Source organism: Hylaeus volcanicus, chromosome 5, assembly GCF_026283585.1.
Source record: "Hylaeus volcanicus isolate JK05 chromosome 5, UHH_iyHylVolc1.0_haploid, whole genome shotgun sequence".
In the NCBI taxonomy this organism is placed as follows: Eukaryota; Metazoa; Arthropoda; class Insecta; order Hymenoptera; family Colletidae; genus Hylaeus; species Hylaeus volcanicus.
In genome coordinates this window covers 24534439-24562422 of record NC_071980.1, presented here as the reverse complement: position 1 = coordinate 24562422, position 27984 = coordinate 24534439, and the positions used below count along the sequence as shown (strand labels likewise).

At 36.2% G+C, this 27984-nt stretch overlaps 4 protein-coding genes across 8 annotated transcripts in view; 3 read left to right on the top strand and 1 right to left on the bottom strand.

Annotated features, from left to right (window-relative positions):
* The window catches only part of LOC128876996 (uncharacterized), a 99475-nt gene extending 73337 nt beyond the window's left edge, over window positions 1–26138 (bottom strand). Inside the window, exons 1-3 of one of the 5 annotated variants that reach the window (XM_054123894.1) lie at window positions 7897–8075; window positions 7242–7812; window positions 7044–7150 (exon numbers count right to left, since the gene is read on the bottom strand). The gene's annotated coding sequence lies outside the window, so the exon portion shown is untranslated. Of the gene's footprint in view, window positions 1–7043; window positions 7151–7241; window positions 7813–7896; window positions 8076–9443; window positions 9578–25815 lie in introns of those variants that run through there. The other 4 variants (XM_054123895.1, XM_054123893.1, XM_054123890.1 and 1 more) reach the window with 4 other exon arrangements.
* LOC128876999 (uncharacterized) lies at window positions 2965–4472 on the top strand. The gene is made up of 3 exons (XM_054123900.1): window positions 2965–3156; window positions 3692–3845; window positions 4036–4472. The coding sequence occupies exons 1-3, from the start codon at window positions 3022–3024 to the stop codon at window positions 4188–4190; spliced, it is 444 nt and encodes a 147-aa protein (XP_053979875.1). The 5' UTR covers window positions 2965–3021; the 3' UTR covers window positions 4191–4472.
* On the top strand, window positions 12306–12632 carry LOC128877000 (uncharacterized). Its single transcript, XM_054123901.1, has one exon. The coding sequence runs from the start codon at window positions 12338–12340 to the stop codon at window positions 12620–12622; it is 285 nt and encodes a 94-aa protein (XP_053979876.1). The 5' UTR covers window positions 12306–12337; the 3' UTR covers window positions 12623–12632.
* On the top strand, window positions 13617–17480 carry LOC128876998 (uncharacterized). The gene has a single exon (XM_054123899.1). The coding sequence runs from the start codon at window positions 13622–13624 to the stop codon at window positions 14474–14476; it is 855 nt and encodes a 284-aa protein (XP_053979874.1). The 5' UTR covers window positions 13617–13621; the 3' UTR covers window positions 14477–17480.
* Window positions 26139–27984: the final 1846 nt, after the last annotated feature.

Genomic DNA, 27984 nt, shown 5'->3' with positions numbered 1-27984 from the left:
GAATTTTATTCGAATAATAAACCATAAATAAAAACACGTGGTGATTTATTCGTGACGTTCGTTCGAGTGTACAGTTCAATCTTCGCTATCGTGAAATATTTGTTTCTATAATTCAAACTCAAACGATTAAGGGGTTGTTTATCTTTTGCTCGCCATTAGACATTTTTGTTGCGATAAGAATTTTTCCAATATATTTGGTCTGTGCAAGAGAGGACTATTTAATAAATTGACAGGTATTTGAATATGTTCATTTAATAAAACTAACCGAACATAATAGAAATACTTATTAAATATTTCTTGCATTACTATTTAACTGATATAGAAATTAATAAAATTCCTCAATGAATGACAATTCAAGCAATGAGAGTTGGAGACTTACGTAAAAATTCAAATCTTATCTATACAATCAAATACTATTTTCCTTTTTGTAGCAAAACATTATGTTCAGTACGTAATGCGATTGTTTCCTTACATCACACAGAAACGTGAAACAACACGAGTCAACTACAATCAGTTATTGACAATAAAGACACGTGTTTCATGCAAATGTTTGCAAACAGAACGAGACGTCGGTGCTCATATTACGATTACATTCTGTATTATGTAAACTTACAAATTCTTCGTAACATTGGTTGTAAGTTTTCTCAAGAATTGTACGACATTCCTCTGACTACGATTACGTGAGTTATCTACGTGAAATATTTCTCTACCTCCTGCACACGGTACCAATTTCTATACGATTTAATTCCAAACAATTTGTATTGTTATTGTAATATCAGACGTATGTTTTCTTATCAAAGATTATTCTTTAATTTAAGGTAGAGGTTTCGACAAGCTTTCTTTGGAATTCCATTATATTTTCGATGAAACAACGATGTCCATTAAAAAAAGGTACTGTGACTCATTGTCAGATGCGAGAATGGAGTGGTTAATAAGAAGTACATATCCTGAACAATGAACAGTTATAATAATAGCAATAAACGCGACAAAAACGAAAGCACGAACGAGAAATATAATTCAGCAAGCTCCCAGAACTGAGAGGAACGTAATAAACATATACAACGTGGTTTATTTACTCTGTGTTTAAATAATCACTCTAAACAAGTAAAAAAGCAACGCTGTGAGGCCACGAGAGATGTATCGTAATAATTTAGATTGGAAGGAAAGAACGATTCAAACCCCCCGTCGTGACGGATACCAAGGAAAATGCAAATTCGAAGAAACGCTGGAAATAGGATCCGCCCGGTTGGCACAAAATGAGAATAATTTGTCTCCCGCAAACTTTACAGCCCTTGTTAGCAACTTTTACGACAACTGAACTCGAAGCGTTTAAATAACGGTCAGCTCTTGAGTATATTTCACGTAAATGAGATAAAATTAATTAAATTAAATAACTGCAATAATCGAATACTGTCTCGAAAGAAGTATGCAAATGAATAACGTTCAGAACGTTTCGTAAAGTTCAATTGCTGTGTCCCATAATAATTCAAATAAATTGATAAAAAATTTGCAAACGAAATTTCTTGCAATAATTCTGCAACGATACAGTGAAATGAAAAAAAATTTGTTCTATTATATTCTACGAGCCATTATTGATTCACATAAAAGTAGAATTTAATTTCTTTTATTATTCAATTTAATTGATGATTTAAATCGAGGTCGTATAATAGAAATACGATTTGAGTGAGATTCTATTGTAATAGTAACGTAACGAATAAATGGGATATCAGTGACTATAAAAAATAGCTTCATCTTAAGACCGAGGTAGTGAACAAATAAGGCAACTGTGAATACCAGAAATAGACTCAATTCTTCCTTGTTTAAGAACTGTCAATAACTGTCAATATACCCAGCAAGAGCTGGAAAGGAGTGAGAATATTCTACCCAGTTTTCGGGAGGTTTTACGATTTTATTTTTTGATACCAAAATATATCTGCCAACGTGGTCACACTGGACACTCAAACAATATTCTTTTTACGATTAATTGTGTTCATGTACACTTTCATTTAAAATAAAAAAATCAGATATATTCCATACCATGTACGTCAATTACAAAATAAAATCCTGAAATCGCCTTTTGAAAAACCCTTCGTGTAGATATTACACAGATTTACAGAATTGTAAAAACAAATTGTTATCGGAGTACACTGCCAAAGTATCAAATTATGAAAATACATACGAACATGTCCCAAGAAGCATCGAACAGATTTGTCCTAAAATATTGCAACCAGACATTGACAGAGAGCACGAACGATCAAATTAGTAGAGGAAATTACGAAGCTGGAGCGCTTACTCTCGACGCGGGACGCGGTAATCCAATTATTAAGGTTCTTCGTGAAACGAACTGGATGCCGGAAAAGGGGTTCGGATATAAGTTAACGGAGCAGTCAGCCTAGTTTTTCGAACAACCAGGAAAGTTGGCAGACAGCACCTGAACCTCTACGCAAAGAGGAAAATGGCTACGGCGATCAGAGAGAGATTAATTCGCGTTACAACCTAAAGGGGGATGATTGACTTGGACTAAAATTAGTATGGAAAAAAATAAGAAGAAAAAAATCCTAACAGTGTAGTTTTCGAAGAAAATTGGTCGTCTTTCTTCGTGTGTTGTGTCTTGAATCGTAGACGTCAGGTTTGAAAATACTAACACGACGACTCAGAAATTGTGACGCATTCACATCCATTGATTTGTGTCTTCCCCAGATAAATCTTTTGCGTCACAGAGCGTCAGGCCTCGATAAGACTGGATACGTCACTGTACTTTCGTAGGACCGATTAAACGAAATAAATTCATCGACCAGGGTCGATTTCGCCGTGAGTGGAATAACGTACGTGCTATTGTACTCGGGGGCATTTCCCTTATTTGTATTCCACGAGGAAGAGCATGATAGGAGCCAATGGAGAAATCACAAAAGAACAGTACAGATAAGTCACGTTCACCTTGACGGACTTTCGGGCCAGTCTATAAAAGAGACGTGCACCTTCTGGTGGTCACAGTCACAGTCACAGTGAAACCAGTACGAAATGTTTCGTCCGATTGTCGCTGCCCTCCTCGTGAACCTGGCACTGCTTCAGATCGCTTCTGCCGTCGACGTTTCCAAGTACAAGAACATTCGTTTGGAGTTCAACGATAAGGATGCCGTGCCCAAGCAGAGACTGGTGAGCGATCGCGTGTCTTTTAACAGTTTTAACCAGTGTAATGAGAGGCTTTTCGATGACAGTGTATTCGAGATAATTAGAGCTCGTTGTGGCTCGACAGTGAACCAGCAAACTAAACAAATACTACAAGGACCACTGTTTGTCAGCTTCAGCGAAAGTGTTGTTTATCATGTTTGAATGATAGTCGTCGTAGGTCTGAAGGATCAGTGAGGAAAAATATTGATCGTGAATTATTGTTTAGTAAGCTGTTCAAGATTTTAGCAACAGTACCAATTTTATTATAGTAATATTTGGTTAATTTTGTCAAAATATCTAAAAAAGTGACTTCGTTTTTTTGACAGTAATAAAGTCTACAATTTCCTATGACCATTATACAAGGTGTTGATATAGCAAACAGAAAATTCTCACGAGTGGGTTTACCAATTACTATAAATAAACAGTGAAGAAACTGATGCGAAGTGAAGAATATATAATTATTTCTCTATAAAGAGCAACTTTACGGGATTCTATTTAATGTAACATTCGTTTTAAACAGTTTGGCGTAGGCGAAGAACGTGGACGTGGATTCATTGGAGACATAGTAGTGGGCCCAAGGTTGGACGGCGAGTATGTTTTCCGTCGACAGGTTGATTTCAATAACCCGACAGATGAAGTTGAAACCAGTGTCCTGAACTTATCCGTATCTCGTGGTAAATTGGTTTATTTCATTATTATGTTCAACTTCCAATTAATCGTCCATTTTCAAACGTTTGTCATCGATTTAATTCAAATCGTTGTTGAAATTGTTCGAATTATGATTCAAAATTAAATCGGTATTAACACATTCGCGATCGGCAGATACTTAACGTTTCTAATATAGAAATGAACATTCTTTTTCAGGAAACATCCACCATATAAGTGCGCGGAACGGTCCTAACAGCTTCGCGGTTGTTTGCATCAATTCAAGCAACGCCGGTTCACCAGGATCGAGCGTCAGCATTCGACTTGCACCGCAGTCGAGGGCTTCGTTAACTTTGACTGTTGCAGTAAAATAGTCGAGTGTACCACGATTCATAAGCACTTCTCGAATTAAACTTAATTGAACGGGTTAGATAACATCTTAACCCTGTTTACGCAAACCTTGATGACTCCGAGACCACGTTCGCTTCATGTATCACGCTGATCATGCATACTGTACCACGAAATATGACGATGTTTACGATCTTTGGTCCATTGAAAATGGAACAGGGAATCCCCAATTGTATTTCCATTATAAACTACCGTAGTTACTTAAGGCTTTATTATTGAAACAAATACATATCGCATTGTTCCTCATCTAAACTGTCTTGTAATTATGCTTCCTGAATTCTCTGATTTGAATATTCCCGTTTAGTTTTCATCATGATGGATTTTTTTAATAGAACATACTGTTTCCTAGTTTCCAGTTAAAGTTGAAAACTAACAAAACTTTGCGTAACTGAGAAACTTTTTACTCGCCCGACGTGGACCGAAAATAAAAAGGTACGATATAAATCTGCCCCTTTCCAATTAAACACAATTCAATAGTCTCTATTGAACATTTCCACCAGGTCAATCAGGCCTCCACCTACCTCGCCGAAACAATTTCGTATAATTAACAATTTACAATAAAATCCCATATACACCCGCCAATTGCAATTAAATTTTCTATATTTTTCATATCGCGGTCACCGTGACTCCACTTTTTCAATCGTTATTTCCCATTTCTCGCGTTCAAAATATACATATCTTCGATCGAAATTTATTTGGCTAGGCTCGCACTATTATTGCAATTAACTGCCGATACGAGCTGTTACAGTGCGTAATTAGCGTTGCGTAACGAGCAACCGAACGATCCAGCAAACAAGTCACGTCCCCGCACGCAACGTGCGCGCACAAAGGCGATTGTATGCGTAACAGGTGACCAACTGATAAATGTAAATTTCGCGGGTACTATTTTCATCGCGTCGCGTCGCCACGGCTCTTTACGTTCCCTTCAATAATGCTGATTCATAAATACATCGCTTGTACGGCAAGCGCATTTCATGAATAACAAATGCGCAAACAATGCCGCGCAGAAGAATCCTGCCGAAACGGCGGGAAATCAAAATGATTCCGGTGGGAAACCGAATTTAATTTACGACTGTTTACAATCACGCTCGCGACGTTAATGGCTGTTGCAAAAAAAAAAAGAGCAAATTAAAATTGCGGGGAAAAATCGGTAAAATTAGAGTTCAATTTGGGTGAATCAAATGCTTTTTATATCCCTCGGATTAGGATTTTTATTTAAACGACACTGAACGTTGTTTCGAAAGGTTTAGGTGTTGAAATATTTTAGGGTGCTTTGAATTATCGATTTTTTTTTATAGAGAGGGGATTAATATCAGAGAACTGTCTGTCAGCAGAGTTGAATTTCACTTAATTTAATTATAAATTAACCCTCTCAAACCTGGCGTCCATAATTGAGGACGTTTAGTCCTTATTTGTGCACACGAAGAAAGACCAGTTTTCCTGGAAAACTACATTATTAGTTAACCATAAAAATGAAATTACATTGATACGAGAAAAAAATAATTCAGGTCTGAAATAATTAATTCAACTAAATGTTTCTCATACTCTTTAGAATATTACTATTCGAACGACAGCATCGCCTAATAGTATTCTAAATAACAGCCAACATCTTCACTCTATACATTATAATTAAAAAAAATAGAACACGCCTTGTTAAGAACACAAGCTAACGAAAGTGAAGCACGAGTTCAAGGCCCAGCCAGCGTTGAGAACATAATAAACAGTCCATAGATATCCCTCAGCTTCAACTTTTAATTTCACCCTGTAAAACTGCACGTTCGTTCGCGGCGTAGTCGAAGTCACTTCCGGTAGAGCAATTACTCTGAGCGCGTCGACGCGAAGAAACGACCGTAGTTTTGCACCTTTCGCGTTTAAGAGTGCCGAGTTAATTGTTGTGGCGCGACTGCATTGTTCTTCGCGCCTCGTACACCTACATTCGCGTGGAAATTACAGGTAGCGACGGTTACGAGTATTTGATGGGCAACCGTGGCACGACGATTGCGTATTGTTTAAGAAGGACCTCGTTATTTCGTCGCCTGAGACGGGGTGTAAAGACACCCACGCACGATCGATATCATTAAAAGGATAACATCGAAAATTAGTAACTGACACGGATGGCTCGGTGTTATTTAGATAATTCGATATAAAGCGTCCGATATGATAACGAATAACAAATTGTATTACACAATCATTTTTAAACTTGGTGACTTTGTAACTTGATAGTGAAGAATTTTATTACCAAGTTGGAAATTGTGCTAAATTAACGATTAAATAAGAATTGTTAAACTTGATAATACATAACAGTGAGTTATTTCTCAATTATTATTCGAATAAAACGTACATGACTAATTTAATGAACAAATTGAATGTATTCGGTCACACCATTCTATATGCACCCAATGCCTGGTAATCTAATCCCAATCCCTTCTGACGTAAGCCATGAAGCCCATGCATTGGCTCCAGAAACATCTATTACAAAGGCAAATCGAACACAACATGTTTACACGTTCGCTCTTCATTGGAACGTATAACGATTTGCACTTAATTTTCCTTTTACATAATGGGTACGTTCCAATGAAGGTCTTTTAACACAGAAGCTTGTCGATTATAGCGAAGTAGAATTTATTCCATAACTTTATTATTATTTAACTTCTGGATGGTATAAATACACTATTCTTTTTCTATTTATATTCTTATATCTATTTTGTAAGTTTCCATGTATTTATCTACTGAAATTTTCTGTTCTTCGATTTTTCTTTTGATAGGGAAATAAGTATGGATCTGTTTAATAGTTTTATAATAATAGTAGAAACACGTACCTTTTGTTGTTAATCCTTTGTAGTCTAGATTATTTGATTTCAGTACAGTTCTGTCGATTAAGCTTGAGTTGTAGCCAGTGTATGAATTGGAGTATACGTATACGTACCTGCAACAAAATAGAAGAATGTGATTCGAGTTAGATAATGTATAGACACTATTACATAAAAGCAGGAATGAGTTACGTAAGTTAGACGCACGTTACAAGGATCGTTTACTTGAGAGCGCGATAGGTAGCGAACTGTACTTTAACGCTTAACCCCTCAAACGGGGAGAACGAACGTATCCGCCCCCGTAAGCCGATCGTACGGTGGACCGAGCGGATCAAGTACAAAGTATCGATTTTAACGATTTCATCTCGAAGTCTTCATATGTTGTCATTTCTTATCGTGTATTCGCGTAAATCCCTTTTAAGATGGGAATAGTTTACAACAAAATTGGTGGTTTTTTTCATCGGTCATCTTCGAGACACTGCGAGTGCGAATCGAACATAGAATGCAATGTTCAATCATATAACTTTCTTCGCACTTTTTTGTTATAAATGTGACGAAATGAATTTGTGACTAAGAAAAGTAGACGACAATATTTTTATCTGTATGGAGTTGATTCTTCGAAAACTTCATATTAAGAACAACCATCTGAAATTAATAAATCTCGAATTTTCAAGTTCGAAATCTTCTCTTGTTTGACGTTTCATTGAAAAATAGTACACATGCACTTTTAATGATGAGTGATTTTTCTTTAATTGCGATGTTCTTCAATTTTTTATATCTGAAATTACCTCATTTAGAATTACGTCAGTTTTCAGTTCTACTAGCGTCTATGTACTTCTACAAGTGTCTTAATAGCGCCTACTATTTTTCACCGTTTCTAAACCCTCGACGAACGTTATAGGTGAGGGTCATGCAATCACTTCTCGTTATACCAAAAAGTGTTTCCTCCCGTAATCCTTACTAGATACAAGATATATGTACAGAACGAAGGCACATATCTCGCAGCAAGAGTCCAAAGAGATCGTCCACTCGTAAGAGGCACATTAGTTACCAGCGACCTAGATATTCCTTAACAAAACGACCAACAAACTGTATCCCTTGACCGTAAGGAACGGTTTTCGTCTGTTGACCAAGCATTGTGCTCTTTGCGAACTCCAAGGCAGGCGTCTATGAAAGAAAATGGAAACTGTGCAACGCCTTTCGAAGGTCTATGCAAAGGAACGAGGGGTGTCGCTTTCAATATCAATGGCATATTTAGTATAGATGTTCTAGATATTCTAGACGAAGGACTCTTTTTGTTAGTCTCGGGATATTTCTCAAGATATTTAAGAAAAGGTGGACAAATAATTCGTTCAGAAAGGAATTATTTATATGACATTGCTACAAAATTTTAAGTTTAAGAAATCTGCGGGACGGAGAGTATTCTTTTAAATAACAAAACGTGAAATGTATTTTCCGTAGTAAATAATTCCCTTCCAAGTAATACAATCTATATCGCATAATCTAAGCACATCATTTAAAAATCCGATGAAGCGAAAAATATTTTGATGCATGTTACGACGATAACACGATGCCCTAGCAATTAAATCAACACACAAAATGTGAAAATTAACTATTCCATGATTATAGTACATACTACTACTAGTGATTTGTATAAGAAGGACTTTGTACGGGAATGCAGTCTTTAGAGTTCATGAGAAATGCATTCAGAATTGTACAGCTTCATCGCTGAAACGAACCAGGGTGTAATTATGTTAGAATTCAATTTCTACGACGAGGAGGAGCAACCCTCCTGAGGTAGTTTAATGGAGACTGCTCGTTTAGGTCGTCTCTTTTTATCGTCAGATAGTTACGTAAGACGAGCCACGTGCAGTATAATACAGATATGATATCATTCAATTAATAACTTCTCTTACAAATCTTCGTGATATTATAATCAAAGTATTTGATTATATTTTGAAATTTCTTTTCAAAAAATATTTGTCTTAAGTCACTTCTATGGTACATGTCGTATTAAACCAGTACAATTTGATTAATAACATTTTCATGGATAATTTATTTTAAAGAATTTTAAAAAAGAGTATTAAGTAAATCTTAAGAGGAATTAAATTAGGTGAAAAGATTAAAAGAAACTTTATCTCTGAATCTAAATTCCTGAACGTCTCCAAAAAGATATATCGAGCCCCCAAAAATCAATATCCTAACTCACCTACTGTGTTTACTATGTCGTACCTTCTTCCAAGTAAATTTTGCCAGTATTCAATTAAAGCTCATAACGACCAGAATTGTAATAAAGCAAGAAATACTTAGCAGAAAATAAAAGTCACAAGATTAGATTCAAATTAATGTATAATTTATACGAAGAATTCTTTCTTCAAATAAATACTGTTTGCAAATAGATTTTCATACTTGCTAAATATCGAACTCCACGCTCCTCGAGGGAGCTACCAAACTTTCTCGCAACAATTTTGCACTGGAATTTTCTTGATCGATCCAATTCGAAACGATACTATTGGAGAGGCCACGGACGAACTGTCCCCAACAGTTCGATTTCGTTGCTCATTCAAACTCGCTATATTACGAGATGCAAACGTCAGAGGTTTCTTTTCGAGACGCCATACGCGCGAGCTTCCGAGAACCCTTAACGGAACGAAGACAGTTCCGTAATGAGCTTACTAATTCAAGAAGCCCTATCAACGAGATTCAACGGGAACGTAGAGGGGAAAAAGCTGGCAAACAGTCGGAGACAATCGTTTCGTGCGCTAACGTTACGTGAACTCGAAGGACCGAAAAGCTCCCCCTGGAAAGCTCTCTCCCCGCTGGAAACTTGGTGCCGAATCGTGATTCGCTAAACTTGTACCGTGATCGACGGAACACCGATTCATCGCGGTGAGTTCTATCGAGAAGGAAACTCCTCGCTCACGTAATTTAGTTTCGGTGAACTTCACAATGCCCGTCGAGCGTCTATGAAAAAGTGAAGATAAAACACTTTATAACTGTGTTAATCGGTGAAGACATCTATATGAAATTTAAATTAGACAAATTCAGATTTTATTGTGAGTGCGAACAAGATTCGAGCAAGTGATGAATAAACTGCGGATGTTTATGCAAATTCACATTCTCACATATACAGGAAAAGAATTGAAACTTAAATGAAAGGTTTTATCTTCTAAACGGTATGACGTGTATATTTTTGTGGATATTTAAATATTTTGGATTTGTGCTTTTTCTCATAGATATCCTCATATTTTCATTTGTCATAAGTGCATAAACATTTGCAGTCTACCGATGATAATACTTGTTTACTTTGGTGATTAATATTGAGCAGACCTTGATTGTGTTTCATAAATAAAATTTAGTAAAATTTAGGAGAAATATATTTTTCTTTATTCGTATGCTAACGTGATTTTGATATACAGATCAAGTTACTTTGTTTGTTGATTAATGCTTGACAGACCTTCATTCTATTTCGTTGGTAAATTTCGGTAGACATCTACATCGGAATTTTGCACAACTCTTCACGAGACAATAAGAACAAAGAAGGCTAAAGAGTACTGTACCGATTTAGAGTCCTGTAATTGTCTCCTAGTTAACAGCTAACTATTTTTGCCAGTGGCGATTGGAGTTCCGCCTTACATTACGCGAGTTTCACCAGAAATAATGGAAGAACAAACTTCGGTAATTAGGAACTCGATAGGACGGTCCAAGTTTTCGGGAAAAGTCTAAACCGAGAGAAAGGATTAATTATACTATTATATTATATCTGAGGCTATCGTGTCGTGATACTTTCTATTCCACCTTTCACAATATTACTAGAAATATTAATTATCACTACTTGTAACAATCATATAATTGTGATAAATGTTTTACTTAATTTCTAAAAATAATTCTCATTTTCTAATTAAAGTGTTTGTCTCTGTTTTTCAAGAATTTGAAGATTTATTTCATAATGACTTATTATGACTAATGATTTATTTCATACTGAAAAGTGTGAATGTAGAATGTAGGTATGTAGGCATATTCAACATTTTCCGCTACTTGTCCTGAAACCTTTCTTGCCCTAAAACCTCACGTTTGAAAGCCGCATTTAACACACGCCATTGTGCACGGACAAACGAATCATGCATGTGCGTTGGATCACGGTCATCGCACCCGCTCGAGCACTCGTATCATTTCAACGTGCAGGAATCTGTGAAATATGCCTCTGTCACTGCTGCATGCTGGTTAATGCACGCGGATCACTTGACATCACTTGGCCTCTAGACCCTAGACTAAAGTAAACGTGATAGGACTCGAATTCGGTCTATTTCGCATAAATCTATTATGCCAGGAACGCCATGACAATGAATATTTCATTGTAACTCGGGGTACATTCGAATTATAAAGAGTGTCCTAAGAGACCCTTGTGGCTTTCCGGCTTTAATAACAAATACGTGATGGACACTTAAAACACATCGTCTTTTACGATTTTAGAGTAATAATACACACTTTCATTTCAAATAAAAAATTGTTTTATTAAAAAACAAAATCCTAAAGCTTCTTGTAAGAAACTCTTTATTACGTTGAGACAACCGATTTATTCGCATTCCATATAAGTGTTAATGCATTCTCAACGAAATATATTAATTTCGCTACATTGGATGCTCACATCTCATTGGATCGATGCTGGAACGTGTTGCGAGTGGAATGAAAGAAACATTTCATTTCTGTTTCAGATACGAAAATGTGAATCCAATAATAAAATGAACGGATTACGCGAGGAGAATAATGGAAGGAATAAATGCGAAGGAGGAAACGGAAGTTTAAAATTCGATACGATTATTTAACAATTTTTTCTTGGACAATAATGAAATGACAAACGTTTTACATCACTAAAAGCATTGCCAGATGAAATAATGCAACTGTATTGTCTCTAGAAGTGAAGGAACTCTATTACAAAATATGTTAACCTTAATGCTGGTAAGTAATATAGTAATAGGATAATGGAGAAGCCATGAAAGATATCTGAAGTAGCTTCGAGTTCATCTGAATACATAGAAGCATTCACTTACACGCACTGAAAAACGCTAAAAACCTTTTTCTTGTTTACTATTCGTTTTGAACAATTGGACTTATCCCTGCCGGTCCTAATTAAGCTGAATATCTGATATTAAAAATGAGAAGTAATCGTTTAAAAATATACCATTAATAATAGCAATGAAATCAATAACTTTGAAATTTTCAGACTCCTACGCGATTCTCAGCGTGGTTGAGGGGAAACTACGGAATCGAAACAATTTTCAGATGAGTCTCACGCAGAAGCAATGAAGAAACGCGGCAATCACGAGAACAGGGCTGGGAAAGGTCGACAAAACGAAACGAAACCTGCAGAAGATAAAAAGAACGAGAAAAATGCCGAGCAAGAGATAGCTTTGAACGATGACACCCACAACCAAGGATTCAGCGAGTGGCTGAGATCCAGCGATGGCATTGAAATGATGCGACTCTTCGTCATCGCCAATTCGGTTTTAGTCTTCGTGACTATGGGATGGCCAAAAATGCAAGAAGCTATTGCTGTTGTCAAAGACTATTTTTACGAGGAAGAATAAACGCAATTGGTAACAAATAAGACAATTATTCAGCCTAGAAAATGAGCACAATTGGTAATACACCAAGATCTAAATTTATTTATTAATGCTATTAAAAATAAGCTTTTGGTCTAAAAAAAATGGATTCATCTGGTAGCAAGGGGATCAAGATTTAACTTCATCTGTTAGTGCTATTAAAACTGACTTTTTAGTGTAGAGGATCAACGCAACTGCAAGTAAATGAAACAAGATCTAAGTGCATCTGTGAGTGCTATAAAAACTATTTAATCTAGAAGTCGGGTGCAACTGATAGTAAGTGAAACAACCTAAATTCACGTGTTAGTCCCATCGAACATATCTTTCTAGACTAAAGAATGAACACTGCTGGGAACAAGTGAAAGAAGGTCCGAGTTCGACTCCATGAAAATTGAAGACTCGATACCAGATTAAGAAAAAGAAATTGCACGAGATAGAAAGGATACAGTAAATAAAATACTTTCAAAAAGATTCGATGCCTGCGACATGGTACCTGCTGTAAATTATTCCTGGCTCCTTGACGGTGTAAATTCTAGACATACACCTAGTAGTCGTGTAACGAGTAACATGACTCAACTTCAAAGAGAGTAGATACAGAAATATTTGTGTTACCTTCAGCGGGGTATCGAGTGTACTATAAGATCTGTATGACATAAATTCTGAAAGGCTTGGAGCAACGGAAATTATTCAGAAACTCTTTGGAATTTTAAAACATTCCTTCACAAATACTCCAATTTTGTAACTTTATCGTTAACTTTTTTTCAACACGTCAGAACAATACATTACCACATCGACTACCACGTGGATTCATAAAATCTTTCCTGCGGATTCAATCGATTCACTCAAATCAATTGAACCACCCCGTTTCGTTTTAAATAAACATCCAGTGGTAGTCAAAGTGTTAATTATACAAGCGTAGAATACCATCTTCAGGATTGCCAAAGACTAAACGCACGTCGATTGAAACTGCTCAACTGGACAATCATGCTGGGGTTGCTCTTTCGAGGGGTGTTCCTCATCGGCATACTCACCTGGTACAGCACCAGCGTGTGGAAATTGATCGACAGCTACTTCAGGGACCAATTCCGCAGCTACTTGGAGGAGGAGTACCGCAAGAATCCACGGATGAAGTCCGACGTGCACGGTGCCTCTGTCGGTAAAACCGATCCCGTCGCAGCTACTTTACCACCCGAGGCGACGGTGGAGCCGTCGCGGGACTTGGACGAACTCTCCGTGGCGAACGTCGACGCGGTCGTAGCTGCAGAAAACGATCCAGCGATCGTCGAACCGGAGAGGAAGGAGGAGATGACAGGTGGCACTAGTGAAAACGAAGGGGAAACCACCGATAAAAATGCATTCCTGGCAACCGTCGCGGAATCGGAGCTGGAAAGTAGGAAGTCGAGCGACGGCGAACAAGAATCTCGACGACCCGTTAATCACGACGACCGTGACCTCGAACAAGAGAAGAGGAACGACGAACGTCCATCGGTCTCTACGGTGTCTAAGAGGCCCAGGAAGAGGGCCAGGTACGATAAGAGGGCCGGTTCTAGGGACATGTCGCGGGACAAGCGTGCACCAAGATCGAGAAAGGTGAGGACCATCACGCTCACCGAGGAGGATTTCGTCTCAGCCGCGAACAATGACGTCTCGGACGATGACTTCTGGGAATTCGAGGAAGACGCGACCGAGAAGGAACGGTTGGAGGGAATTTTGGTTTCGGAGTTGCCGTTCAAACCGAAGCTGGATTTGGGGGACCTGAAGAGAGTCACCGCGGACGAGTACTGTCCCCTGACCTTGGAAGACGAAGCGACTTGCGGGGACACCTACACGTGGCCTTGAAGACTATGATTAGCCCTACGTGGCTAGGTAGGACGGAGTGCTGGATTCTACTGATCGTATTTAACACTAGAAGCTTTAGTGTTTTAATTTGAAACCACTAAACCTATAAACTTGACCTTGAACTAACCCATTTGTTCTATGCTTAACATCTTGAGGGATACTGATACTTACGTTTACTTTTGTTCAAAAATTATCGTTAATTACGACGACGATACCTTTTAGGGGTTTTCAGGTAAACATTGCTTCGGTTTGAGTACATTCGATGAGAGCAAATAATTGATTTAATAAAAAAAATATACCATGACGATGAATGACGCGGTTATTCGAGTACTGTTTGAATACAGAAAAATTAAACAAGTTCCAGCCCTAATAAAGGCTCTATGATCAGGCAGTACGAAGAGGGGGTTAACGATCTTAGTCAAGTTGCAACAGTGTGTCCTTGATCGATCTCGTTGCACGAGTCCTGGCACTACCGTGCAGTAATTTGTCTGGGTGACTAAGTCGCGTACATTCCACTTTCCCTCTTTTTGAATTTTACAACAGTTTCGAAGGTTGCTACTTGTGTTCTTACTCAACAATTGTGGAACATTGCCTTTTCACACTTTCGAGGTCGACCTTAACGCTCCTGAACGTCGGGATCGAAATCACCCTCATTGAATCGCAAAAAGGAAACTTTGCATGCGTCACGTGACATGGCAATGTTGTTGATGAACGAACAAATCATTTTTGAACATCTATCTAAACAATCGTCCCTTTCTGAAATTTATAAAGAATATACTAACTAGACTGAGGATATTTATGTATTTATGGTTAGTGAAAATATGGGAAAATGTATGAGGATGTGCATAAATCCAAAAATATATAAAATATTAAGAATAGAACATATGCTACACTGTTTAAAGGATAAGATTTCATTTAAATCTCAATTCTATATCTGAATTGGCATAAACCAGAATTCGTAGTCTTGTAATAACGAGTATGCTTCTTATTTGTAGCCATCTTTTTGATCAATATTGTATGTTTATATTAGTTGCATAGAATAATTATACATGTTGTTTTAAATAAAACTATATTCGGAAGTTACATTAAATTTGGGCTAATCTCATTTTATGAACAATCTCTGCTAATAATTTTAATACGAGTAACTAGTATACTAACTTATTTCCAAGCTTGATAGGTGCCCTTCGAAGGTACATTGACGTAAGATATAATTATATCTGTACAAATCTACCAATTTCATGAATTACACGCTAAAACTTTATCAAGGTAACCAAAAGATATAATTTTATAAAGAAACTTGGATAATTACGTACAATACTAATGACCTCGGCGGTTTCAATTATCTTAAATTGTGGTAAAAGAGAGAGGTTACGAGTGTTTCACTGACAAATATGGTAACTGTCCCAGTAATCGAAGTAATTTAAAAAAAAAAAAAAAACTAGAAAAAAGTAGAAAGTATCAATGCAAACGACAATTTTCTAAATATATTATCTAATTTTGCTACTACACCAACAAACTAAAGAAGTGATCCCGAATAAAACCATAGAGTAGCGATTTATTCGTAATGCTTATTTAAGTGAACAGTTACGTTTGCACTTACTCGCTGTACAACATTTCATTCGATAGTTCTAATCGCAATTTCTACTAGAAAAGAAAAAAATAACGAATAAAGAAATCCTCGATTTCTTAGCCATTATTCGATGTTTTTATCTACACAATAATTGTGCCCATCTCTGATTACAAGGCACGTACAGTGCTTTCCTTAAAAAAGTAAATATTCGTAAGTAGGACGATATTGCTCGATTAAGGTCACGGTTTGGAAGAGAGTTGCCCTTCGACCTGGAAAATGGCACCTCGTACAGGGGAAACTATCAAGTTGCCGTGAAAGTATAGAGAAATTGGAATATATGATTTCTATGCAAGTTTACGATTACCGAGGAAATTGAATCGCAGTGAGAGGACGAGCGGAGTAAAAGTTTTCGCTCGTATTATATCTTGTCCATTTGGGTTGCTGCAGTTCTTCGGTTGATAACGTATCATGCTTCCGTGCATTAAGATATTGTCCGCCAGTTAAAATTACTCTTACATTTCGACTCCGTTATTATTTTACTCTCGCGATAACACCGTACTAGCCATTACGAATCGTACTCAAGTAAACAATAGTCGATGCCACTAGACAACTGTGTTAACTACGGTGTCGCGTACTATTTTATAATGATAATTCCGTATGCTGCTTGTTATAAAAACGTTAAAATTTTTTATTAAAGGCTTCGACCGAGAGATTTTTTGGACCTCTGTAAAAACTAGGAAAATGTTTGGTTCTATAAAATGAGAAACGATAAATACTTTGAGAAGTGCTACGACGACGTTATGAAAGCTTCAGGATAGAATTAGTACAAAATTAGAAGGAAAATGTAGAAAATTATTTCCATTGGTGTAAAGCTATTGGAAATATGAAAATATAATTATAATAATAAGAAAGTATTTTTTCAAGTACACTTTACTTGCTTTAAAATATACTTAATCACTTCGGGTCATCTTTCTATTTCACGGTATACTAACCTCTAATCTTTACCGTTCTTTTTATCTCTTCATCTATGTTTGTACAAACAGTCCGCACCCTTTCAGTTACTATTAATATGTAAATATCTGGAAGGGGCTCCATGTAAGAAGGCTGAAACATCGTTTCTAATTAAAGGCTTCGCGTATTAACGAGGAATACGGCTGCATTCGACGAAAAAACATGAGATTACACTTGTACTGGACTAAATTTACACAATAATTAAGCGTGAGTTCTCAAGAAATAATCACTATCATTTTAGTAGCAGGACCTATCTATAAATAGTTAGTTCCCTTGTAATAATAATGCAATTGTATTTAATCGTATTCTATAGATATTTCATCGAAGAATTTTTAATCTAAAAATTGTCAATTATCTGCGTGGTATTAAAATATTTACATAAATATTATTTTTCTGAATTTTATATTAAAATGCTCTATTCTACATTGAAATTCTGTATTTTCTCCCATCTTAATTAAAATTGATATGTAAATACGTAAAGACTGCTTCATTTAAACTGGTTGGAACGTGGTTTTTAATTAAAGACTACGCATAATATCCAGGAAGGAAGCTACCTGCCCTAGACAAACGAATAAAGCAAAATAAATAAATAAATAAATAAATAAATAAATAAACAGTTAAATGTTGCGCAAGATTTGATTGCCCGCGTTACACATAATCACATCCGCGTCATTCATTTTCCTATAATTAATAACATTGTATAAAATTCGCATCGTTGAGCACGACGTTCTATTTTCAAGTGAAACCGTTTCACAGTCGACACTGAAATTAATGATTTACTAACGGGCACACGAGCCAACGGTTAATGCAAATTAGAGCACAGACTAGGCGCTAACGTGAATGCATTATTAACGAAATTCGCTCATTATCATTCAAGGAAGAAAAGACTCATCGTGGAAGGTCGTTCAACGATTTTATTTTCAGAGAACGCATCTTCGAGGATTAATTAAAACAAAACGCGAGCATAATCGCGTGGCTAATCGCGAATCGCAAATGAACGTATCAATCGTGAGCTGGGCAGATAAATATTTCACCGAACCGCGGATTTTCGCGTAGAAACGATTAAACGTTCGATTGCATCCAATTAAAAGCGTTAGAAAAATAATTAGTCGTCTATGGTCGTGCATAGGAACGTTTCTCACGATTGCATGCAACGGCTTGCATTCACAATAAGTGTGAAAGTGCATTCGGTATCATTCACCGTAATGTATGCAATTAATTGACAGTGAACTGCGATTACGTGGAAAAAGGTATAGTTCACTGTCTGAGGAAAGTTAAAACGTTTCGTTTTCTTTTTTTTTGTTTTGGTGTAGGTATAAGTACCGCTTATAATTAGTTGGAAATAAGCCTTTTTTTAATACAACGTTTATTAGTCATTCTACGTTTGTTCGAGCAATTTTCAGGAATAAACTGAATTCGTTATTGATTTAACTTGATATTACAGATTAAGAATGAATTGTATGTTTATTATTTATTCTTTTCTCTGTTGAACTTCATCATCTTATATCTGATATAAAGACACAATTGTCCTAATAAAGAAGGATTTTGTGATTCTATTGATTTTACCACCCTTTGGTTATAATTTAAAAAAATTGTTGTACCGTTATTTTGTTAACATCGTTATATGCGTAATCATTTATTTTAGACTTTACTGATATATGACATTTGTATAAATCAAATAAAATACCAATATTCCCTTACTTTCATACATTGTTATACCAAAGACACTGTTACTTTTCGAGTACAGTAACTATTGTAACGTTCAGTTCCTTCCATGAAACAAGTTTATTTTTCACTAAAGGCTACGTCACCAGTGATTGTTAAAAGTCCCGAGATAGTCTGGCGAGCATATTAGTCAAAGCAATTTACATTCGAATGCACACAATGACAGGCGGGTCTAAAAGAGGCAACGTTCGCGGACGCGCGAAGAATATTAACATAATTCTGTTAACCGTGGCACGGAAATGCACCGTGCAAGAATATTTTTCTACTTCGAAATGCCAAACAAATTGAAATGAAAATATCGATACATTGATTTGAAATTTATTTCGTACCAATGGCCTCGATATAAATTAAGACACATTTAAATTAAAGTAAAATTCTGCTAATGGAAAATTTAATACCTGTAATAGTTCACTACAGGCATAAAGTTCAATTTCATATTGTTTAGAATGTTAAATACTTGAACTCTACTCCAGAGGTCGATACATTTATTTTTGATCGAAGGTTTACAATAAAAGAAATTCTGTAGGATTTGCGAAATATTATTTTATTTTTTACTCAGACTTACTCTTTCGTTTAAGTTCTAATTAATCCATAAGTGAATAAGTAACTAAATAACTTTTCGATACTGTAGATCATAAAATGTACGCAGTAGAGGATTGAGTTCCAAATGGCGCGTAACCCGAGTAGTATTTCACTGTCTCAAAATGAAAAGCACACTTAAAAAAAAAAAAATCATCATTGCTATCCAATTATGCAAGAATCAATCGATGCGTTGAGATATGTGCGTCATTTTACGTATCCATGTCCATGGTCAACGTGTTGCATATACGACAGGTGCAGGAAATGCGTGCACGCAGCCTCAAACTGTTTCTTATCGGAATGCGAGTTGAGACAGAAGAAATACAACCCGGTCGAAGTATAAATAATAAATTCATTATGGTTCGTGCTTGAATCGCGAACGTGTTCGATTATTTGCGACTGAATCCACTACCTACGCCATCTGCTTTTATTACCGAGTATGAGCAAGCAACGATTAATTAACGTGATTTGTTATTGTCCTGGAAACATCGACCTCAACCATAACGTACATCGTATATTTAATTTTGATTTCTTGTTATTATGGCGATAAATTTGAGGACTGAAAAAAAATCGTAAATTGTAATGCTAGCGAGTTTTTTGTTCTGTGTATCTATAGTCAAGACCACGATATGAGAGAAATAAGTTTTCGTATGAAATTGAGAATAATATTGATAATATTGTGTAAAATTTAGAATTATATAGGTAATATCCATCCGTATAATTGAAAATTTAAATTATATTTTTTTTAATGTAGAAATAAATATTTTCTTGTTTTTTAAATATACAGTTGAAAGTTCCAGTTTCTTTTTCTAAAATATAAAATTGAGGGATTTAATGACAATCTCGAAATTAAAAATTTTCAGCCAGCTTATACGCTGATATGATCTCGTGAGAAAATATGTACCAAAGTATTGAATCGATTTGCCCAATGTTTATCTTTCAAAACAAACTATGAATCGACAGGGGGATATAATAAAAACAATTTTCAATCTATGTATAAATTTTTCTTTCGAGATCATCGTCCTCGAGTTAGTTGTCATGTCGAGATTGTTATGTAGCCCACGCGACTGGAAAGAAAGATAAAAAAGCTAGCCATGAACGGACGAAACCGTTTCCTAGATAACCGAGAAAATACACCGGCAATGTCCTCGTTACGATCGGCAACGATTTCTCGTAACCACTTCCCGCATGCTTCGATTTCGATCAATCTTTTCCTGTTTGCCTCTCATCTTTCGAAACACACGCATTCACGGACAGGAAGCTGATAATTATCGATGTAAGTTTCACAGCATGGAAATATGTAATCGATGTTTGACAGAAATAATCGGAAAATAAGAAAACAATTGACTAATTGCTCTAACAACGGGTTGCACGTTTCCTGCGGAAAGGGATAATTCGTTAAGTAAATTGTCTCACCTATGTACGATTTGAATAATCGAGTAATTTTGTGTAATGATAGTAGAGAATCTAATGAGATCAATATTGAGGTAAATTCGTCGCTTCTTAATTTCAAAGGTGATTTAACGAAAGATAACTATTTATCAAACTTAGTGTTTGTCAGTCTACATTTATTAATCCATTTTTTACACCTTTTTCGATATAGTCAAATGGAACAGTAATCTTTTGAGTGAAATAAAATTGTTTCTGTTAGGGTAAAATTAAATTATGAAAATTAAGGACTTGACTGCATTATGAAAAATTTAATGAAAGAATCATTGGGAGGTGAATAAGAATTCAATCTTTCGAACTATAATTCACCCAGTGCCGAGTCCAGACCTTGCTCCGTCTGACCATCACCTATTTCAAGCAACGGTGCAGTTTCTGAGACAAGAGATGATTCTACAATGATGACGTCGTCAAATGTGGATGTGCATAGTTTTTTGTACCCAAAGAACCAGCATGATGTTGCAGAGGAATGCAATTGCACTCGGAACGAAGGCAGAAGGCCGTAATTCGTTGCGTTTCAAATTATAAGTCATCGCAGTCGTCCCTGATAACTTATCACTTAAAAGATTAAAATTTTGCAATTTAAATGCAGCGTAACCACGTAAACGGAGATGGACGGAATAATTTAGATAACAAAAAAAAATTAAAATAACAAATGAAGGATAAACAACTTTGGATGCGGTATTTCTTTAAGAATTACGATTTTGAACTCAGCTTATAAAATCGAAACCTTAACAAAATACAAAGTTAATACAAAGGCTGCAAGTATATGTTTTCTTTATGTATATTTAATTTTCGTACGTGTCCACGATTAGAAACCAAATATTATTCCGACTCTTTGTAACAGTAATAGACTGGAAGTGAAATTTTTCAAAATGAACAGTGGTATTGAAACAGAAAAATTGTTTAATTCATATCCTTCGTTACTAAACGATATGTAACTTCTGCCATGCCTAGTCTTCGAACGATCTTCAAAATTTGTATCAACAAATTTAAAAAATGCCTAAACCGAACGAGTTACAACGTCAATAAAATAAGTCGTCCTTAAATTTATGTACTTCGATCGAAACAAAAATTCTGGCCCGCTTTGCTTACAAACGCAAAGTAGAAGAAGCGATATTTCCGCCGAATGAATTTCGCTTTCTCCGGTATGGATTTTAATGCTACTTCTGCTCGCACTGCGTATTTACACGATAGCGCACCGAGGGCCACCCATAAGCGCAACTTTCTTTCAACGTTAAAATCATATGTGCATCTCGATGGAAGTTACTTTCTCGATATGACAGTTTCAGAATCGAAATGAAGAAAGCGAGCACGAACTCCTCCTTGTCGACCTCGAGTTCGACGGCACGCGGAAAGCGAATCGTCCGCGTCCGCGGTAATTATGGGAAACATGCAAATGGTCCATGAAACGAGGAACGCTAATTAGTTCGGTCGCCGTCGGAGAAAATCTTTTCACTTTCTTTCCGTCGTTCTTTTGTGCTAGGTATTTTTTTTTCTAACGGTATAGCAAAGTTCGTTACCAATTGATAAATAAACGAGATACTCGAAGCAACATTCCTCTAAATAACCAAAATAGCGAAGTCGTATCAAACTGATAATTTTAATTACAATACCGAACTAATATAAACCTCTTACACCATTTCTATCAATCGTTTAATCGAAATTCGACATTTTTATCTAGATAAGAGTTTCGCCTATCTGTCGCATTTCTGTTATGCCACCATTTACGTAAGTTTGTTTTCGAACTAAAAGAACTGATCGAGGACGATGGTTTCCCGGTCAAATTTCCGGATGGTCGTAACGAAACATAATGGAACTGATCGATTCGCGTACGGTAAAGACTGTTACGGTTAATTAGATCACAACTAGATCCCTTGAAAGTCCGGCTTACAACCTGTTGCACGTGATCGTGCGACCAGCGACATTCTTCAATGATTTTGTTGATTATGAGCCCCTACGCATATTGAATTGCCATTTACAGTTACCGCGGTGACTGTCGAAAGTGTAATTTAATTCTTCCGCGTGGTGCCAAGCGTGTTATTCGTTAAATTAAATAACTATCATCGCGTTTTATCATCATCTACCATCGCTCAACTGTGAGAAGGACTAATCTTCAACGAAAGGTTCATAGCAATTAATTGTTGGAATGTGGAAGAAAAGTTAATGATTTTTTTATCGATTTTATCAAGGAGGTACCGTGTACGTATATATATTTGTGTATATTCCATATCCCACATTTGTCGTAGATAATTAAAAGAATTGTATTTTGTTTGTTCCACAAGGATAAAATCGTAGAAATATTACTAATAGTTATAATTTACATTTCGAAAAACTTTAATATTCGTTTCTTGATTTATCAATCTCGTTTGTTATATTTCCCATTGTGAGTAATTTGTTACCAAATTCTCTCATTTCGAATTCTTTATACTTTATAATGTTGTATATATTAGTTGAATAAAGTTTCAAATAAGGAATGTTAAACGTACAAATTGATCATCTATCAGAGTGAAAACAGAACCAGCATGACCTTTCTTCTGCTTTCACATGTTGAAACGTTCTAAACCTTGGAACCCCGGGAATACAAATTTTTTAACGATTTTATAAATTATTCATAAATATTGCAGTACGCACGCGCGACACGCACTGAAAGTTTGCAAGCATACTCAAGCAGGTGAGTTCAACTTTCGTAGATATTTAGGCCTCGTGGAATTCCAAATCGGAGTAATCGTCTTGTAAATAAAGATTATACGTGCCTGGAACAATTGAATATATTTAAATTTCCGCAACGTTACACAAAAGTGTAAAATCACAAATATATATATATATATATATATATATATATATATAATAAAAAAGAAACATATTTGCAAGGAGTATCTAAGTAATAACAATGAATAAATTGTATGCATTATTCAAGCAATATTCTAAGAGAATGCTCCTATATAACATAATATCAGTCATAAACAACGTCATTTTAAAATTAGTACAGTATAAGTAGAGGCAATTGAAAAATGACTCAAAATCAATGGACTGAAATTTGGAGCAGATAACGTAAATCGTCTGCTCATTATTATTATTTGAATATTTACATCTTCGTATGTTACTTGTAAATTTCCTCATAACTACGATAAATTCTTTACTAATACTAATACAATTTGAACAAATAAATTTACATACTTGTTAATAAATTCACAGATGAGTATATACAAAGCAAATGAAAAATATGATACAGAAAATGGGTTCGGAAATAATTAATTAGAAAAAGAAGAAGTACTTATTTAAGTTTAATGAATAATTTAAATGAAGAAGTAACTGACTGAATATGTAACAAAATATATGAATACCTGCTCCGAAGATTATTGGATAAATTGAACGAAAGAGAATGAAAATTCTTACATCACTCTACTCATATTATTTTCCATTGCTGAAGCTTTTTGAGACGCGAAACATTCTAACTATGTATTCAATTACAAAATCTGTCCACGTTACGCAAAAACACATAAACGTGCAACGCGGGTCGAATTGCACACCGAAAATTGAGCACGTATGAGTGCAACGGTACCTTTTAAATTTTACGAATCACGTTCGAGGCATGTGTGTCTAAACATTAATCGTTTACACCGTTTAAAACTCTACGAAACATAACTGTACGTAGGATGGGAAGTATGATTTTCCGTAAGGCCACATTTGGAAATTGATGTTTCGCATTTTCAACAGCGATACAAAAATAAAAATTAAGAGAAACTAAAAATAGAAACTCAGCTTAATATCCAACCGAAATTTGTAATATAGATAAGAGTTAAACATCTTAACACGTTGATCGTCACGTCGCCCATATGTCGATGACAGTGCTTTTCACTGAAAAATGAAAACTATTAATTCTGAAAGTTAAGTGTCACAGAAAATGAATTTAAATGAGATACTTGAATTTTGACGAAGTTACAAAACTAAATACCAAAATAAATGTATCATTACGCAGTTTCCAAAAGTCCGTAAACAAAATATAAACACGGTAGAAATTTTCAAGAGTTTTAGTCTGCCAGTGAATGTGTTAATCAAAAAACAAGGCATATTTAAGGGTAAAGAGTACGTCCGATTCTTCCATAAAAGGATGATGAAAAACCATGGTTCCATGAGCGTGGGCTGCCTAGGAATTTTGTCACTTTTGTCAATAGAGCTCGCTCTAATCGTTATAACCTAAACAATTCGTTAGCCAGAGTGAGATTTATTTTAGACAGTGCTTGCGAATGTGGTGCTGAAAAATCAAGATTTAGATTACGTTATTTGGCAATGTCCAAAATATGAAAATGAACGTGCTACCCTCATAACAGCGCTTCACCGTCGCAAATACTACCTCCCGACTTGTATGAGGTGTTTCCTATGCGGTCCAGATATTAAAGGTCTGATGATTATATTTGATTTTATTAAGCGAATTTAAATTTAATTTAAATTTAATTAATTTAAATTTAATTTAAATTACATAATTATTATTATTATAATTTTACTTCATTAAAATAATGTAAGCACAGAGACGCTACACAAACTAGTTTTAAATTAATGTATGTAAAAAGAGCGCATTAAGCCATGTTATGAAACGTATGGTATATAAACCATATTTGGTTTAAAAGCAACAAATAAATAAATAAATAGATAAGAGTTACGTCGAAAGCAGTGCGTGAACGAGTGTATACACAGAGACGTGGACCATCACTCCTTTTGCAGAGGGGTCTACGGGGCAGGAACACGGCCAGGACCCCCGGGTTCGCATTCCATAAAGGAAGGACGAAGAGCAAGAGAGACATGCGCCGGCGCGCATCGTTTAGAATTAAAAAGGACCCTTCGGGTCCGGACTCGAGAGGACCCGGATGCTACGTCCTCCGAAGGACGGTATTGTTCGTGGCCGAAAGCCTGGCCCCCTTGGACCGACCGGAGGGGAATGCAGGCGATCGCTACCTAACCTAACCTCAAATTCGAGCAGCCCTCGTAGGTAAAGAGAGTCGCATACCTCGTCGATCGTTCCTCCCGCGTTATTTACGGCGTCCAGCGGTGTCCTCTTCATTCATGGAACTCGGCGTTTCACAGAAATCACCGCACCACGCATGTGTCAAAACACTCCTCTACACTCGCGTCGCCGCATCGCATACTGTGCACTGTTTGAAAAGCTCGCGGTTAAAACTCCGAAGGAATTCCACTGTCTCGACTCCACCGTCCTCGCGATTCAGTCCACTCCGTTTCGCACAAGGGAAATCGCGCGTACGCTGATACACGTGGTTGGCGTGGAACAGAGACGGGACACGAGACGCGACCGACGACAATTCCGAACTGGCTCCGAAACGAGAGATAAATAGTGACAGAGACGCTAACCGATGTGTTGCCGTTTGACCTGTCTCTGAACCGACCAATCGCCTTGCAGGTGGTACGCTACGATGTTCCACGCTGCTGGGGGGAAGGGGAACCTGGGGGGGAAAAAACCACCTGACGCGCAACCTTTTGGGGCCCGGCGAAAGATTTCTCGGGGGCCAGAACGAGTCCTTTCGAGCCTGTTGGGAATGACGCGCTACGTAGCCACCGATGGTTGGTACGGTTACTAACTTACCCGACGGAGCTGATTTGAAATGGACTTTCTGTGCGTCGGACGGTCGATATTGCGACCCGTTTATCTTGTGTTGATTCTACAGGTTTCGGGATTCTTTACCCCTTGAGTATAACGTTTGAATTCAAACTTTGTTTTAAAGTCATACTTTTATGAACTGTTAGGAGTAGAAGTTGGTAGCCTTTCTAAGGCGTACAGTGGGCGTAGAAAGTATTCGTACACCGATCAATTTTCAAAAAAAAGTATGTAAAATTGTAATTTATTTTTTATAAACAATGACATTCTACATATTCTTGGAAATCTCTAGAATAGATATTTTACAAGAAAAATAGTTATTTATGTAAGTTGCGAAATTAACAAGAAAAAAACGATTTATCGATAGAAATGTCGAAGGAATAAGTATTAGAACCTTTTTTAAAAGTACTTTACTGGGAATTTGATATTTTCTAATTCGTACGGAACAATAAACTAATGTGTTTACGTTACAAGCTCTACTGTAAATGGTTCGTCATAAGAATTGTACAAATACTTATCGTTTCTAGACTTTTACCAACTTTTCGGATTTTTTTGTTAATTTCACAAATTCTATTAACTAGTAAATGTTGTTTGGACTATATCTATCTTAGAGACTTCCGAGAATATGTAAAATATCATTGATTATAAAAAAAGAAGTAAACTACAATTACACACAAAAGTTTTTGGAAAATTGACCGTTGTACGAATACATTGTACATCCACTGTATATATTATTAAACATATTAACACGTTGACTGCCAGACCAATACTCTTGATAATTTCTACTGGGATTAAATTTTGTTTACAGATAATTAAAAAATTCCATAATCAAACACTTATTATGCTGTTTGTTTTTGTAACTTAATCGAAAGTCAAGAACTGCATGAGTAACAATGAGCAGCCTTTTTTTAGCTACTGAATTCCATATAGTACAAAAAGTTGGTAATGTAACGTAGCAAGATAACGAGTAAATATTTTAACTTAAATTACAGCTATCATTCTTTGATCGCATAGGTCACTGAAAAATGTTCTGAATAAGAGTCATACTTATTTTGGAGGCCCGTAAATGAATAGAAAAATTATTCGCATAACAAGCAACAAATAAAATCTGAATTTTATTCGAGTAACAAATGACGAATGAAATTACAATTTCCTTTCGACTGAATATTTATTCAGATAAGTTTAGAGATATGACATCATACTTTCATTCAAATTTTCATCTTTGTTCAACGAGCAACGATTGAACTCTTACTTATTTTTTTTCGTTACCAAACATTCTCACCCAGATAAGAATTAAAAAATTATTAATTATTACTTGCTCCTCATATTCGTTTTTTGCCAGTCTGCTGCACATATTGTGCTGTCACACAATTAATTGTTCTGCGTGGTCCCGACAGAAGCAAACAGAATGGAGCAATCGGGGCTGGCTCTTATCGGGCGCGAAATCCGCGAGCGTTATCGTTTTGTAGCACGGACGACGAAATATCACGAGGCAGACCTCAAACGGTGCTTCAAGGCTGACCCGGTATAGGTACTTATTGTATCAAGTCTCGTTAAGAGATGTTC